General features: G+C 43.8%; 2 protein-coding genes across 5 annotated transcripts in view; both read right to left on the bottom strand.

Annotated features, from left to right (window-relative positions):
* Window positions 1–6,774, bottom strand: part of arhgap17b (Rho GTPase activating protein 17b) — a 26,182-nt gene extending 19,408 nt beyond the window's left edge. For 2 of the 4 annotated variants that reach the window (XM_017421828.3, XM_017421829.3), the window contains exons 1-2: window positions 6,412–6,774; window positions 2,008–2,047 (exon numbers count right to left, since the gene is read on the bottom strand). In XM_017421828.3, coding sequence (XP_017277317.1) covers window positions 2,008–2,047; window positions 6,412–6,464 — 93 coding nt within the window. In that variant the 5' untranslated portion in view covers window positions 6,465–6,774. The remainder of the gene's footprint in view (window positions 1–2,007; window positions 2,048–6,411) is intronic. The other 2 variants (XM_017421826.3, XM_017421830.3) reach the window with 2 other exon arrangements.
* Window positions 6,775–9,707: 2,933 nt separating this feature from the next.
* LOC108239218 (meteorin-like protein) lies at window positions 9,708–14,403 on the bottom strand. The gene is made up of 4 exons (XM_017421800.3): window positions 14,310–14,403; window positions 13,554–13,942; window positions 11,001–11,060; window positions 9,708–10,694 (listed from the first exon to the last, which is right to left on the bottom strand). The coding sequence occupies exons 1-4, from the start codon at window positions 14,381–14,383 to the stop codon at window positions 10,369–10,371; spliced, it is 849 nt and encodes a 282-aa protein (XP_017277289.1). The 5' UTR covers window positions 14,384–14,403; the 3' UTR covers window positions 9,708–10,368.
* Between the last annotated feature and the right edge of the window lie 130 nt (window positions 14,404–14,533).

Genomic DNA, 14,533 nt, shown 5'->3' with positions numbered 1-14,533 from the left:
CCATAGTTTCAGGGGCCATCAAGATTTTGAGTGTAGGACTTACGGTTTAGGAGTTATTTGCAAAAACGCATTGTCCTTTGTTATAGCGCCCCCTAGGTATGGGACGATATGATTTTTTTTGTCTGAGTAGCGGTAGGGTATTTCTATCAGGCTGCCTGGTTGGCTTTTCTCCAGGTGTTTCTCGTTTTTCTGGCCAACGCGTTTTACCGGAGAAAAATAATAATACTAAAAATCGGTACAAAAACAATAGGGTTCCCTGCTCCGCTGGGAGCAGGCGAACGGCCATGCCTTGCATTGGCCGCCCGCTTGCTTCCGCGGGCTTGGAACCCTAATGATGTGAAACTAACATCAGTTTAAAGGCTTAAAAAATAGAGCTCACATGATCTGCTGCACTGGAGGTGTTTTCAGACGATAGCAGCCGCCGGTCTTGTCCCTCCTCTGACTAGCCATTTGCTCGTCACTCTGTTTTGGCTACAACTTCTGGTTTTTGGAACTTTTTATACATTTTGGAATATCTACCTTCATTTACATTTCTTGCTCAGAAGAGAACAAGCAAACTGTTGAAAACTTGCTCTTTGAAAACCCACTTCAGCATATTTGCCTCATTTTTAGCTTTTAGCTGCTGATTTACTAACTTTGGCTTTTGTTTCGCTAATCCTAGCTTCAGTTCTGATTGTTTCAACTCGACTAATCCAGTTTATGCTTCTCTAACAAATAGCAGCACTCAGAATAAATGCTTCATTTTCTCAGAAAATGCAGCTTTTCCACAGAATCCAGCTTCAGAAGAGCTGAACTATCCCCTGACACTCTTCCTCAGCACCAGCTTGTGCTGCGAGGTACTGAGTGTACGCCACAGGGTTCAGAGTTCAGAGTTCACCGCTGCAGGTCATAAAACGCCGACTTCTCGGACTGACTGAGCTTTGAGCATTTTCTCCTCGTGGATTAACTTTTGCTCCCCTCTCCTTCTGCGAAGACGCTTTCTGTCACGCAGTTTTTTTTTTTTTGCTAAAAAGAAATGATCTCACTGCTCGACAAACCAAACTGTTCCCATCCCCTCGCCGCGGGCTCGTGCGCGCAGCCGCAGCTCACGTCCATTTTGATCTGAAGATAGCGCGGCGCTGCCAGAGTTCACCGAGTGGAGAGCGGTGAGGTACTTCCCCTGAAAGCTTACCCAGCAGAGTTCAAACACCAGCGTTTGTTCTCCAGGCCAGCAGAGAGAACTTGGCATCAAAAACGCTGCAAAGCCATAATGACTCTAACAGTCTCTGAGGGGAAAAAAGGTCTTTTTAAGCTTCGAAACAAAAGAAAAACATCTCTTGCAGACACAACTTTCACCTCTGTAGGGTTGTGACACATAATGAAGCCAACATTTCACAAACCATAGCAGCTGACTGATTGGTGTTTTCCCTGCCTGATGCTGATCTTTAGTAATCAGGCCGTCTGAATTTTAATATACAAAGCCATTTTTTTGTATGCATTTGTTTTTGACCCATAAAGAAATCAGCAGATCCAATCAACAGGTCCAACTCTGCTTAAAGCGTCCATGACTGCCGATTAATACCTAAATTAGTGACGATTTCCAAATAGATCCAATTTGCAACCATGTTTAGAAAAAAAAAAAAAAATCATCAACTGCTAACACTTGAAAGGAAACGCGCATTTTGCTTTGAGGAACAAAAACTGAAACGGTGAACAATTTCAAAACGCAGGATCAGAAAGCCAACAGGTCTACGTGCGTCTGGAACACAGTTGGCCAACGTTACCAGAAAACAGAAGCAAAAAATAAAGTCAAAACAGCTCCAGACGCCACAGTGGGGAGAGTCAGAGTGCGTGTGATGGTTGTGCTTTCTGTGTAGTTAAAAAAAACTAATTTAACAATTGCCCACTGAAAGTATAAGAAGGAAATCTAACTTTAGAAAAAGATGACCAAAAAAGAAACGCAGCTCATAACAATGAGAAGCAGCTGAAACAGAAACAAGCTGAGAGAGACATGAAGGAGGCATTCACCTGAAGGAGGTCATCGCTCAGCACCTCGGTTTTCTCCGCTCTGTGGACAAAAACACAAAGAACAATGAAAACATTCCTTCAGCACACACACATCACACACACACACCTGTCCAGCAGCTTGTGTGTTCAGACCCAAGATCATTTCTTTTTGTTTTCTCAGACGTCTGTGTTTAAATCAGAGTTAAAAGGTTTGACTCTGATAGAGGTCTGCTCGTTTTTGTCCTCGTTTCGTTTTCATCATTTACGCCTCATATTTTAGAATTACATCTACTTTCTACAGGTTTTCTTTGTTCCATCTGTGTTGATAAACGGCACGAGCGAATCCTCGGCACCCTACGGTACGTGCTGTGCCTGCGAACGTCATAAAACACAATCGCACGCTGGCTCCCCGTCAGGAGCAGTAATTAGGGAACACTGGGTACCATTTGTAGCCACACATGCAACATGTTTGCACAAACGGGCCGAGCTGAACCTGTCAGATTCCTCCACCCTGTCTGAAAGCACTTCTTCTTCCTGACTCATCTGCACATTGTTTGTTATGGCAACAGAGGAAGGTGTGTGTGTGTGTGTGTGTGTGTGGAACGGTGAGAGTTGCTTGTTACAGTCCAAAACACACTGCCTGTTTGGGATGGAACCTGTGGAAAAGTGAAGAGGTGACACATCCCCCACAAATTTCAAGGGAAAAGCTGTCAAAGTGCCAGAACTCCTCTCAGCGATGAGCTCATCTGATGTCACAACACTGGGCTCGCCTCTTTACGTAAACTCGCAGAAACACGGCCCGCCTTCTTTACTCATCGCCCGGAATGTTTTTGTGTGCGCTCATTCGTCTGTACCGTTAGCAAAATATCTCATGAACCAGACGACAGATTGTAATGAAACTGTCAGCAAGCAATCATGGGATGCACATCCACAACTGATTAACTTTTGGAGTCAATACGATTCAAGATGGCTGCCACAGCTAAGCAACCTTAGCTGGCAAAAAAATGTCTATAAATCAGCCGATTTTACAGATATTGAGCTCGAATTTGGTGCGGTAGTAGCTGAGACTGATCCCTAACTTATACTCTAAGGGCTAACAGATCGCTTTGATATTAACTGTTTGAGTCAACCGTGTCCGTCTGTTAGCAAAACATCTCCTGAACCAGTGGACAGATTTTAATGAAACTGTTAGAAAGTAATCACTGGATGCACATCTACAGCTGATTCATTTTTGGAGCCACCTCGATTCAAGATGGCCACCACAGCTAATCAGCATTAGCCAACACAAAAATGGCTCCAACTCAGTCAATTTAACAGATATTGAGCTCAAATTTGAGGTGGTAGTAGCAGACTGCTACAACATCGTCCCTTCTCATCATAAGATTAAAACTCAGGAGTTTTGCATTTCTTTAAGCAATGCCAGGCCTTGAATTCTTCATATTTTATTCAACATAAACAAAAGATGCTGCGTGTTACAGCTCCGTGCTTTAATCCCTGCAGATCTCCTCCATCTCTCTAGCAGCTGAAGCCCACACCGTGACTGTAAACCTCCCAGGGATCAATTAGCTCTCAGACGTGAGTTATTACCTGATGCTGTTATTAGCCTCAACAATACCATCTCCGTGTTCCATGCTCCACAGACTTACCTCACTCAGACCAGGCTCTTATTTTATAAAAAAAGGTCTGCTGCCTTTAACTCTGAGCGAGAGCAGGATTTGTTTGTTGTTGTCGTTTTCAGCTGAAGCTAAAAAGGCACAAACTGTATGCTTTGTATGACTTTGCAGGTTTTAATACAAACTGATGAATGTGTGACGCATGAAAATACTTCTTTAGGGTCCTGGTTGGCTTTTTCTGTTCGGAGCTGAAATGGAAACATGAAGGTTTTAACATCATGAACTTTAAAAAAAAGAGGAATCAAAGTATCTGCACGTAGGAAACGGCTACACGAGTAATCTTTGATTCTTATCAATTGATCCATCGAGCTGCGAGTACGGCTCGACTCTGGCCAGCAGTGATTGTTCTACAAAGAAAAGACAAAACGATGAACAGGCATCAACCAGGAGCTGTCTGCGTCCAGCGCCGCTCCACAAGTGATCAGATTTGTAAATGTTGCTGACTTTTGCCTAAATCACAATGCTTCCTCTTATTAGGCACGCTCAGATCAAACTTGTTTCCTCTTTTCTAAAACCAAAAAAAGAAGAAAACACCCCTCTGTGGCAGCGTGCGCTCCCTGTCCTCCATCGTGTCGCCACCAGCAAACAGTGGAAACGCTTACTCCACAAAAGCCCTCAGCGCCCTGCCCTTCATGGGCCCAGCAGAAAGACGAGAAAACCAAAACAAACCGACCTGATAGGGTTTAAATATAACTCAGTCAGCTGCATTTTATTTCTTTGTCTTATTCACACTTTTAGAACAACTTATGGTTTGTTATGTATAAGAAAACAAGTTTTTAGGATCACAAAGGTATGCCGACCAGAATCAGTTGGTAATGGGCTGATTTGGACACAATCATCTCATCTGTGAGTTCTGCACATTTCTTTGTTTTCGTGCGCAGTGTTACAAATGCCACCTGAGCATTTCTGGCATGTTAAACTCCATCCACCCCATAATCCAGGGCGGGTGTGGGCCTCGCTCCGCTCTTGCACAACAGGGGAACAAACGCCTTTCGAAAACCCTCAGGGCCAGAGAAGGTCCTGCTGTAGAAAGGCTTTGAGGACAACAGCTGATTTACCCCCACTCCCCACCCCACCCGACAGGCTGTAACGTCTGGGTCAGTGGACGAGCAGGGCTGGACAGTCCCACGGGGACGAAGATGAAGGAAAAGAGAAGGGAAGAGGAGGGTCTAATCTCCTGTAACCATCAGGAAATGTGCTCATGCTCACTTTCTGACTACATCTGAAGAAACTCATTTGAAGGACTGCATAGAATCTAAACAAAATATGGCAGGCCATTGTAGCATATAATCACACCGCCTTTTTATTTAAATACAAAATAATAACAATTCTCCAAGTAAAAAATGCATTTCAAGTACTCCTCAAATAAGACTGCATTAGGAAAAATTCAGTCCGTAATTTTTTTTTAAATCCTTAAAAAGGATTAAGCAGCTGATTTTTAATAATTAGTTTATTGTTATTATTTTAACAACTAAGCCTTTTTAACCTAATGCTATTGTTACTAATTAAAATGCTCCTTTTTAATTATTCTAAATATTATCAGAAATATCTGCAATAGTTTTTAATGCTGTTTAATTATAGATATTTATTTGAAGATCCCATCCAAGAGTTACACGATAAAACTGACTTGCCAAAATAAGAGGTTCCCTGAACAATAAAGTGACTGATTTCCTTTATCTATCCATCCAGCCAGACAGCCATGTCATCCAGGGTTGGGCTGTAGAGGCAGCAGGTCCAGATAAACTCTCCAGGACCTGAACCCCCTCGGCAGGCTGCTTTCGATGTGGAGGAGCTACGGCTCGACTCTGAGCTCCTCACCTTATCTGTTAAGGTTGGGTCTGACCCGCCGTCCAGGAAAGCTCATTTCAGCCACTTGTGTCCAGGATCTCGTTATTTTGGTCATGACCACACTTCATGTCCATAGGTGAGGGTTGGAACGTAGACAGACCAGTAAATCTAGAGCTTTGCCTTTGGCTCGATCCCTTCACCGTGACAGACCGGAGCAACGTCCTCATTACTGCAGACGAGGCCCCGATCCGTCAACCCCTCCCCAGCTCCACCCCACCATCACTTGTGAGCTAAACTCACAGATATTTAAACTCCTACGCTTGAGGCAGAGGGTGGGCATTCCCCAGTTTTGTTGTTTTGTCTTTTTTTGTGCAGAATTACCACCTTAACGTGGTAGAGGAAGGTCTGAGTTATGATGATCGGGGAAACCGGTCCTGGGAGGAAGAGCTCATCAACAAGCTTCTGGTTGGTTGAGGCATGACTCCTGGGGCTCGGCCCTGAAACAGCTAAAATGAAGCCACCTCCACCTGGAAATCAAAGTCGTGCAAGTCGGGCGGCGGGCGAAGGAGGGGGGCTACAGGCGTGCTGCTTAAAGAGACCTAGATGGAGATTATCCTCCAGGCACAACTTCACCAAACTCTGTTCAGGATTACAATAAATGCAACCAACATATACTTAGTAAACAAGCTATGTGTCACAGTTAATTGACATTAACTAAATTATTGTTCTTGAGTGCAGATTTCAGAATAAGAGCCCACCAGTTTTTAGACCCCAGACTTGGTTAATGTGTCAAAGTTTAGCTGAAATACCTCAACAGGCATGATCCTGATCAAACTTTTCAGATTTTCTTTTCTCAAAAGTCATGTCTCAGCCCTTCCGACACCGCCCACAAGAAGAAGAAGAAGACAGCTGACAACCCAAACTACTAGTTACTACATTCAGTCTGTTTGAAGCAGACACCCACCTTCCTACAGTCTGGTTGGCGAGCTGCCTCATGCGGTTAAACTGTTTCTTCATGTTGGGATGCCTTCAGTGTCTCCTCCTCGGCTGGAAAAGTCAGACTTCTGTCGATCAGATCCACAAAAAAAAAAAAAAAAAAAAAAGTTGCGCTACGTCGCAGCCATTGTGGCACCAGCAGCTGTACTCTGATCCACCTTTTACGCACAAGACCCGGCTGTTTTCCTCCCCCCCCCTGGCTTTTAATTTAAAGCAGCGGAGAAGTCAGTATAAGCAGCTCCTGGTTCCCCATTGAAGCGGCTGTCAGAGGATCTGCTGAGGGGACTGCTTTCAGAACCAGCGCAGATAGGAAGAAGGAAGTGCCTCGACTTCCCCCACTGTTTATGAGCCGCATGGCCCCAGCGGTGACATGTGATACCTCTGCACAGAAAAAAAAAGAGAAAAACTTTCGACCTTTTTTTTCAGTCTGGCACGGTCACATTGCAAAATAAAACCACTTAAAGTGGAAATAAATCTGAGTTCAATCACAGCAAAGTAAAAAAAACTAAGAGAACATAAACTAAAATGACGCCCAGGGGCAGAAAAGTTCCGAGGGTGTGCGTTAAAGGGATAGTTCAGGTCTTTTGAAGTGGAGCTCTGCGTCCAAAGTGGACTGCTCACGTCTTAAAACAACTCCAATTTACAAAAAATCAAAGTGAGAGCTCATTTATAAACCTTTACACCATTGCCATTTCTGCACTTCATGGTTATTTAAACAGTTTTATAGTTATTGGTTATTTCTGAGCAGCCTGGGACACTTCCAGCAGACATAAAACGATGGACGAAGTGTCTCTGCCTCCTTTTGTTGTTTCAAGTTTATTTGCAGCTTTTTAGAGCCATTTTTTGGCTGTTTTTTTTTTTTACATCGGTTTGTTTTTATTTTACATGTCTCTGAGATGATTCTATTAAAAGTTAGAAATAAAACTAACAGAGGCTGTGAACATTTCTGGGTGTCTGTACAGTAATCCTTCCATATTTATGATGCATATCAGAAATTAGGACTTGATCATAGCTGGTAAAAAATGACAAATTTTTGGTTTTAGTAGAACTGACAGGAGGTGTCACTGGCAGAGTGACTGAAGATCAAACCTCCACCAGAACCCACCCTGATCATCTGAAGGATCTGCTGCCATCTTGTGGCTCTTCTTATGTCACGTCTGTTAATCAGCAATCCATTTTGTTGCACATTTAAAACCTCAGTGAGATCACAAGAAAGCCTGGCTCCTTCAGAGCAAAATATACAGAACCCAGGGTTGGTTTAAAACTTTTGCACAGCACTAAATGCAACTATGAAAGTACTAAAATATCTTTTTTATGATGGATATGAAGCTAACATTATTTGAAGTGTTTAAATTAAAATAGTTTGGAGACGATGCTGCTCATAAGTTGCGTTCTTTTCTTCCTCAGTTGTTTTCTGTTGAACCAGCCTCCATTTTCTTACTCTTCCTCATCAGGTTGAGGAAGAGTAAGAGGGTTTTTTTTTTCATTCTTTGCAAAGAATCTCATTCCTGCTTAAATGTACAGAGACTTTGAGTATCTCATCATATACAGTTCATAATATTATCAAAAGATTTCAAGAATCTGGAGCCATATTTGAACAGGTCTGGTTCTGTTCTGGACATCAAGAGGATTTCCACAGATCACAGTCTGTGAACACAGCTCACAAATGCTGCTTGGAGCTCCATCATGCAAAGAAGAAGCCACATATGAACACCGTTCAGACATGCCACCATCTTCTCTGAACCAAAGCTCATTTAAAAGTGAACTTTATAAAACTCACGGGACTCCTCTCCTGGGACGCCTGGACTCTGTGACAAAGAACCATAAAAACACACATGTGCACGAATGATGAATGGACATCTGGAAACCCTCTCAAACTCACCCCCTTTCAATTGAAGATTTATTTTTTTAGCTTCAGTCAAAATTGAATTACCTCTCACTTTCACCCACAAACGCAGCCCATTTTTAAAAGGAGTCCAAGTGGCACCCCTTTTGAAAGGCGAGAGACATCTCAGACTGTCCCTGAATGCCCGCTCGGTGCTGGAGGGTGTCATGCTGTTTCCATATTGTGCCCCTGGGCCTCCCCGCAGCAGTGGCCCACATGGGAACGCGGACCAGGTGGTGGGATAAACCAATTACCCCCCAGTCTGAGTGGACTCCTGCCGCTGCAGCATGCAGCAGCTCCGGGCTCCGAGCCCTCCGAGGCTCTGTCCCCATGAGAGCCAGCTGGATTTCCCAGAGATGGGAATTGTGTGACTTAAAAGCCTGCAGAGAGACTATATTTTCCTTAGAAATTGGACATGGTGGCCTCCTGGGACAATGCTGCGGGAGGCAATGTCATACTGAGCATCTGTGGGACTTTTAGAGCATCCTTTATCAAAATAAGACATTTATAGAGCTATACTTCATAAACACAGACTCCCCAGGAGCAAAGGCTAAATGTGTGTTTTAAAGATGTTACCAGCTTTCTTATTTTCACAAGCGTAAAAGTAAATTTGTTAATCTGTTATCCAGCTTAGAATACACAAATTAAAATGTGTTGGAGTCTCTGTTTTTAAATGTTTTATTCAACCTAAACAAACAGGATTAATAAATAGTTCAAGAACTTGCATATAAAAGCTGTTAAAAATTAAAGTAAAAAAGACCCATCTCGACCCTCTGACTTGTTGGACTCATGCTTCCTGATGGTGTTCCTTTGTGACATCTCCTCCAGCCGTGATCATTATGTCTGCGGAGGCCTTGTCGCTGCCGGGGGGCCATTGTGTGTCCGCCACTCACTGCTCGCTCATTTACACTTTCACTGGCAGCTATTTAAAGCTCGTAAAAGGATCAACACACCAATTTGTGAGCTCTGCTCATCCACGGGGTCAGCGTGGAAAAGCTCAGAAAGCTGTTTCTTCAAAAGTCAATTATTTGTAAAAGAGGGAGGGAGAAGGCCCCTGGCTCCGAGGGGCCTCACATCTGTCCGTCTGAGATGGAAGAAACACCTGATTCAGTCTGCTCTGACTTGAGGCTTTTAACAGACATTCTGCTTATTGTACGGTCAGAATATCTCTTATTGCTGCACTGAAGAAGGTATGAAGACAGAAAATATTTCTGCACTAAAACCCAAACAGTATGAGGAGAGAGGAGGTGCAGAAAATCTAAAACAGGAGTCTTAAAAAGCTGAAGCACATTCTGTTAACCTCTGATCTGAAAATTCAAACTTTTGAAACATCTTTAGCTCTGAGTTTTCTAAAGAAGAAATACACATGCACATTTTAAAAGTTTGTGAAATTTATTCCAAAAAACGTGAAAATAGAAGCTGTGAACACCAAGTCACACTGTTTTGTCTCTTGTCTGCCTGAGGGAGGACAAATATAGACATCTTTAGTCAGATCCAGCTGATGAGGAGCATGAAAGAGAAATTTGTTGTTTCTAGTTAAAGCCAAGTCATGGGTCCCCTGAAAACCTTTTCAGTTTAATTACATTTGATGTGTGAAGTTATGACATTTAAGCTCTAGTGTCAAAAACTTGAAATATCACAAGAAGTTTGCATCACATAGAAGAAAATGTCAAATTTGAGCCAAAATGACACAGAGTTCAGTGATATGATGATGAGAATGATGATGATGAACAGATTGATCTCTTTTTCCTCCAACCTCAGCTCCGAAAGCAGCTGAGACCGTGAAATGAGGAGAGTTACAGACTCGGCCCATCCTCAGCTTCTCAGGACTGAGGACGGAGATGGGAGACGAAGGCTGACCCTCTCAGAGCCTCAGATTAAGAATTTCCTGCAGCTTGCTACTGTTCTGCACCGAGAAATCTGTTTTCCACCAACGATTCAGCAGCTTTCCCCCTGCTGCTGACGGACGCCACTCTCTTGGCTCGTGACAGCATCACAAGGTTGCCGTTATGGAGTTGTGGATGAAACAGCACCCATCATCTAATCGTCTAAAGGGAAGTCACAGGAGTTTCTTCCTTCTCTCCGGGCCTTGTGGTAGACAGACAGGAAGTCTTTGAATCGAGGAGCGCACCCCAACCAAGCTTCCCCAAAGTGCTCTGACCCTGTGAAGAGAAACTCTCCAGCTCCAGGCTTCACGCGGCACCGCAGGAGGGCGTGGATGTGCCCACGCCAGGACGGAGGTGACACTGATGGATGTGGCTGAAACGCTCCACTGCGCTGCCGGTAAACCCTGGCTGCTGACACCTCCACCACCGACGTCTGATGGGCAGAATCATGGGAGACCTTCTTAATGTGGCCTCGAACCACTGAAAGAAACAAAACAGATCTATATCTTTACACAGCTTGTGTTTAGGAAACTATTTCATCATCAGAAACAGTTGTGGCTCAGTGGTTAGAGACAGTCCTTCAGATGTGATCTAAGCAAAGCTACTGACGGCACAGTGCTGACTTTCCTTATTTAACTTTTATTTGAGTTCTTGTTCAATCTGACTCAGCTGCAAGAACAGTTTACCTGTTGCCGGTTCTTTAAGGCTCAAATGTTGACAGAATAAAGAAAAGAAAAGGCTCACATGTGGATCATAATGTCAGCTCTTGGGTTTGGATGTACCCACCAAAGTCACTGCTGCAGATGGCCACGAGCAGCTCGGCGTCACTGCAGGGTCGGCATGAAGCTGTGGGACAGGAAGAACACAACAATTCCAGATTAAACCCGCGTCGTTCTTATTTTAACCAACTCCTGCCCTCTGAATCCCAAACCCACGACCAGCAGGGATTCAGAAAAACGCCACAGATCCACACCTCCATTCATCTTCCAGCTCACGTCGCAGGCTGAAGGAACCATGGTTTGGATGAAGGAATGCTGCGTCACCGCCACATCTGAAACTAGTCTTGACCCTGCGTGTGACCTGTTTTGTATCCACCTAACTGAACGCCCCCGGTGCCAACGCAGGAGGCTGCAGGAGTCAGCCAACAGAGAAGAGACGAACAGGCAGCAGCCTATTCTGGACACAGAATGACATCAACGCGTCGGGCCGGGCCGCACACATGGATCAATTCTACCAAACAGAGGGGCACAATGATGAGGCATTTGTGGAATCTGAGAAGTATTTGAGTGTTGAAAGCAAGCCTCCTGGCCTTGGTGCCCTCCGGCCCCCCCGGTGGTGTGCTGCGTCGCCTCAGCTTTGTCCCCTGATGGAAACCAGACAAGCAGACAAAACACCAGCAGCTGCGCACTCCGGCCAGAAGACAGAACTCTGTCATTTAATAAGGACATCTCTCTCCCACATCTGGGACTTGCATTTTGACCTCCTCCCAAAGAGCCCGGCGGCTCTTCAGATTTGTAGCACCATTAACAAACTGTGCACAAAAGGTATAATTATCTGTTTTAACTAAAACAAGAAATGCTGAGTTAATCAGCCAAAGGGCGCCACTCTCAACCTTGGAACCCAAAAGTCACATTTATTAACAATTTGCAAAACTGTTAATGATTTAATAACAATCAACCCTCAAAATTGAGGTAGTTCAGATGATTTTCATAAATCAAAAAAAGCTAAAGATGATTGCTAATAGGGGAACTGTTCAAAAATATAAAACCCCCACATGGATGAAGAGTTGCTGCAGCTGTATGCTGTCATTGTTTGTACGACTCACTGATGTTTGGACACTTTTATAGTTGAGTTCGCACGTCTCTGTCTGTATTGTTTTGTGGGTCAGAACCTGGAATGTTTGGGAACTACTGCCTAACTCGGTCTACTTTGGATATGCGTTCTTAAAGAATTCAAAAATTGTTCATCTCCATTATATATATATATATATATATATATATATATATATATATATATATATATATATATATATATATATATATATATATATATATATATATATATATATATTCAGTTTAATGCTTTGAAATCCTACAGACTGAAACGATTTGAAGCTACAGCTCTGGAACAAATTAAGAGAACCGCTGCTATTTTTCTGAAATCAGCATCTCTACATGCATGAAAGCCATTTTGTTCCAGAGTTTGTTGAATCCCAACACAAACACACCTCATTCTAAATCTCATTCTTACCGAGGGACCGATCAGCCGATCACCTGAACCAAGTCCTATTTAATGAGGAAAAGGATCAAAGGATCAAGGATCACTGCTGTGGGCATCATTAACAGCTTATGATAAGACCAGCTGGATGACAAAACCAGTGCTAGTAGCCATGCCTAAGGAGTTGAGTGAAGAAAAGGTTCAGATTAGGCTCTCCGGGCAGAGGTTTTCAGTGGGGTTCAGGTGTGGATGAAGGACCTTTAGATCAGGACCCTGTCATGGCCAACTCCACTGAAAACCGAACAGGGGTGTCCAATCCTGGTCCTTGAGGGCCACTATCCTGCATGTGTTACTTGTTTCCCTGCTCCAACACACCTGATTCAGTGGTTAAATTACCTCTTCATGTTCTTCATGAATCACCCATTGATTCAAATCAGGTGTGTTAGAGCAGGGAAACAAGTAACACGTGCAGGATGGTGGCCCTCAAGGACCAGGATTGGACACCCCTGCTCTAAAATGTGACTAAGAGGAAGATGGACGGCCACGAGCCGTCAAACAGCTGAGCTGATTGAATATTTGTGGCAAAAGTCACCCAATAGCAATGAAAGGCTGGTGGAAAGTGTGCCAAGATTCATTAAAGCTAGGATAGACAGCAAGGTTATTGCACCGAATGTTGATTTCTGATCTCTTCCTAACTTCAAACATTAGTAATGTAATGTCTAAAAAAAACCAAACTAATTTTATTTGCATTATTTGAAGCCTGAAAACACTACATGTTTACTGTTATTCTGACCATTTCTGCAAATAAATGCTTTAAATGACACAATTTTTACTTGAAATTTGCAAGAAATGTTGTTAGCAGGTCATAGAATAACACAAAAAAATCATTTTACTAACACAATAACTAATAACAACAAAATCAGAGAAAATCTGAATTTTTTAAAAATATCTTTACAGTAACGGCAATGCTGTCAACGAATAAGTGACCTCAGTCAGGCAGCATTTTATTTAGGCACCCAAACTGTTTTTCTTTCTTTTTAAATATTCGGCATGGCTGCATTATTATTATTTCTCATAATAATATTTAAATAGTAATATATCCATGACTGCATCCAGACTCACCCTGCTGGGGCCCCGCAGCACCCCTGCTGTTGTCCAGCAGCTCATATCTGAAGCCCATCCTGCCTCTGCTCCATGTTCCCGGACCCTGCGAGCTGCCTTGGATGTAGATGGCGGGCCTGTGTGGTCCATCGGCCCGGAAGCAGAAGACTCGGTGCCGGCCCTCCTGCCCCAGCAGCTGCACCAGCTGCCCGGTCCGCTCCACGAACACCCCGGCCCCGCCGAAGGACGGAGCCGGCTGGATGCAGACGGTGCCGGGCCGTGTGGAGGACAGATTGGGCTCCAGGACCACCCTGAGAGCCTGACCCGGGTGGACCCACCTCACCGAGCCCTCCGTGCAGCGGAGCCGGACCTGCAGAACAACCCGGGGTTTCGGGCCAGCTGCAGAACCGCTGGATCCGAAAAAGAAACATCAGAATGTTTCCGCTTTACGCACACTAATGTCATCTGGGCAAACTTTTGTTTGTGATAAAACTGACACATTTGTCTCAATTAAAAGAAGGTAGAAGATGATTTTTGTGCGTAAGTAAGTCATGACAATAAAACTAAAAAAACCCAACATAATCCTTAATTATTTATATTTGATAAACAAACTATTTAAACCCTGCTGGGTTTAGGTTTAAGTAAAAAAAATCGTTTTAATGGCTTTCATTTTACTGATTAATGATCAATTAATAAAATTGTCCTTTACCCATGAATGACTTAAATGTATTTTTTAAAAATAAATCTCCTCAGAGAACAGTTTAAATGTCTGCTCACCTCCCGGTCCAGTCGCACAGATCAGCAGCAGCCAGAAGCAGAGCCGAGGCGGACAGGAGGAGCTGAGGAACCATGTCACCTGCAGAGGACAGAGGAGCAGAGCTCTGACTGAAAACTACTGAGGCCACTCTCCTTGGAGGCTTAGACACTCCCTCTGTCCTCCTCACACACGCACACACACACACTTACAGATCCAGTCATTGGTGGTGGTGGGGGGGGGGGGG

Source organism: Kryptolebias marmoratus, linkage group LG12 (assembly GCF_001649575.2).
Source record: "Kryptolebias marmoratus isolate JLee-2015 linkage group LG12, ASM164957v2, whole genome shotgun sequence".
In the NCBI taxonomy this organism is placed as follows: Eukaryota; Metazoa; Chordata; class Actinopteri; order Cyprinodontiformes; family Rivulidae; genus Kryptolebias; species Kryptolebias marmoratus.
Note: the sequence above shows the minus strand (reverse complement) of the source record. Positions and strands in the feature narration are given on the sequence as shown.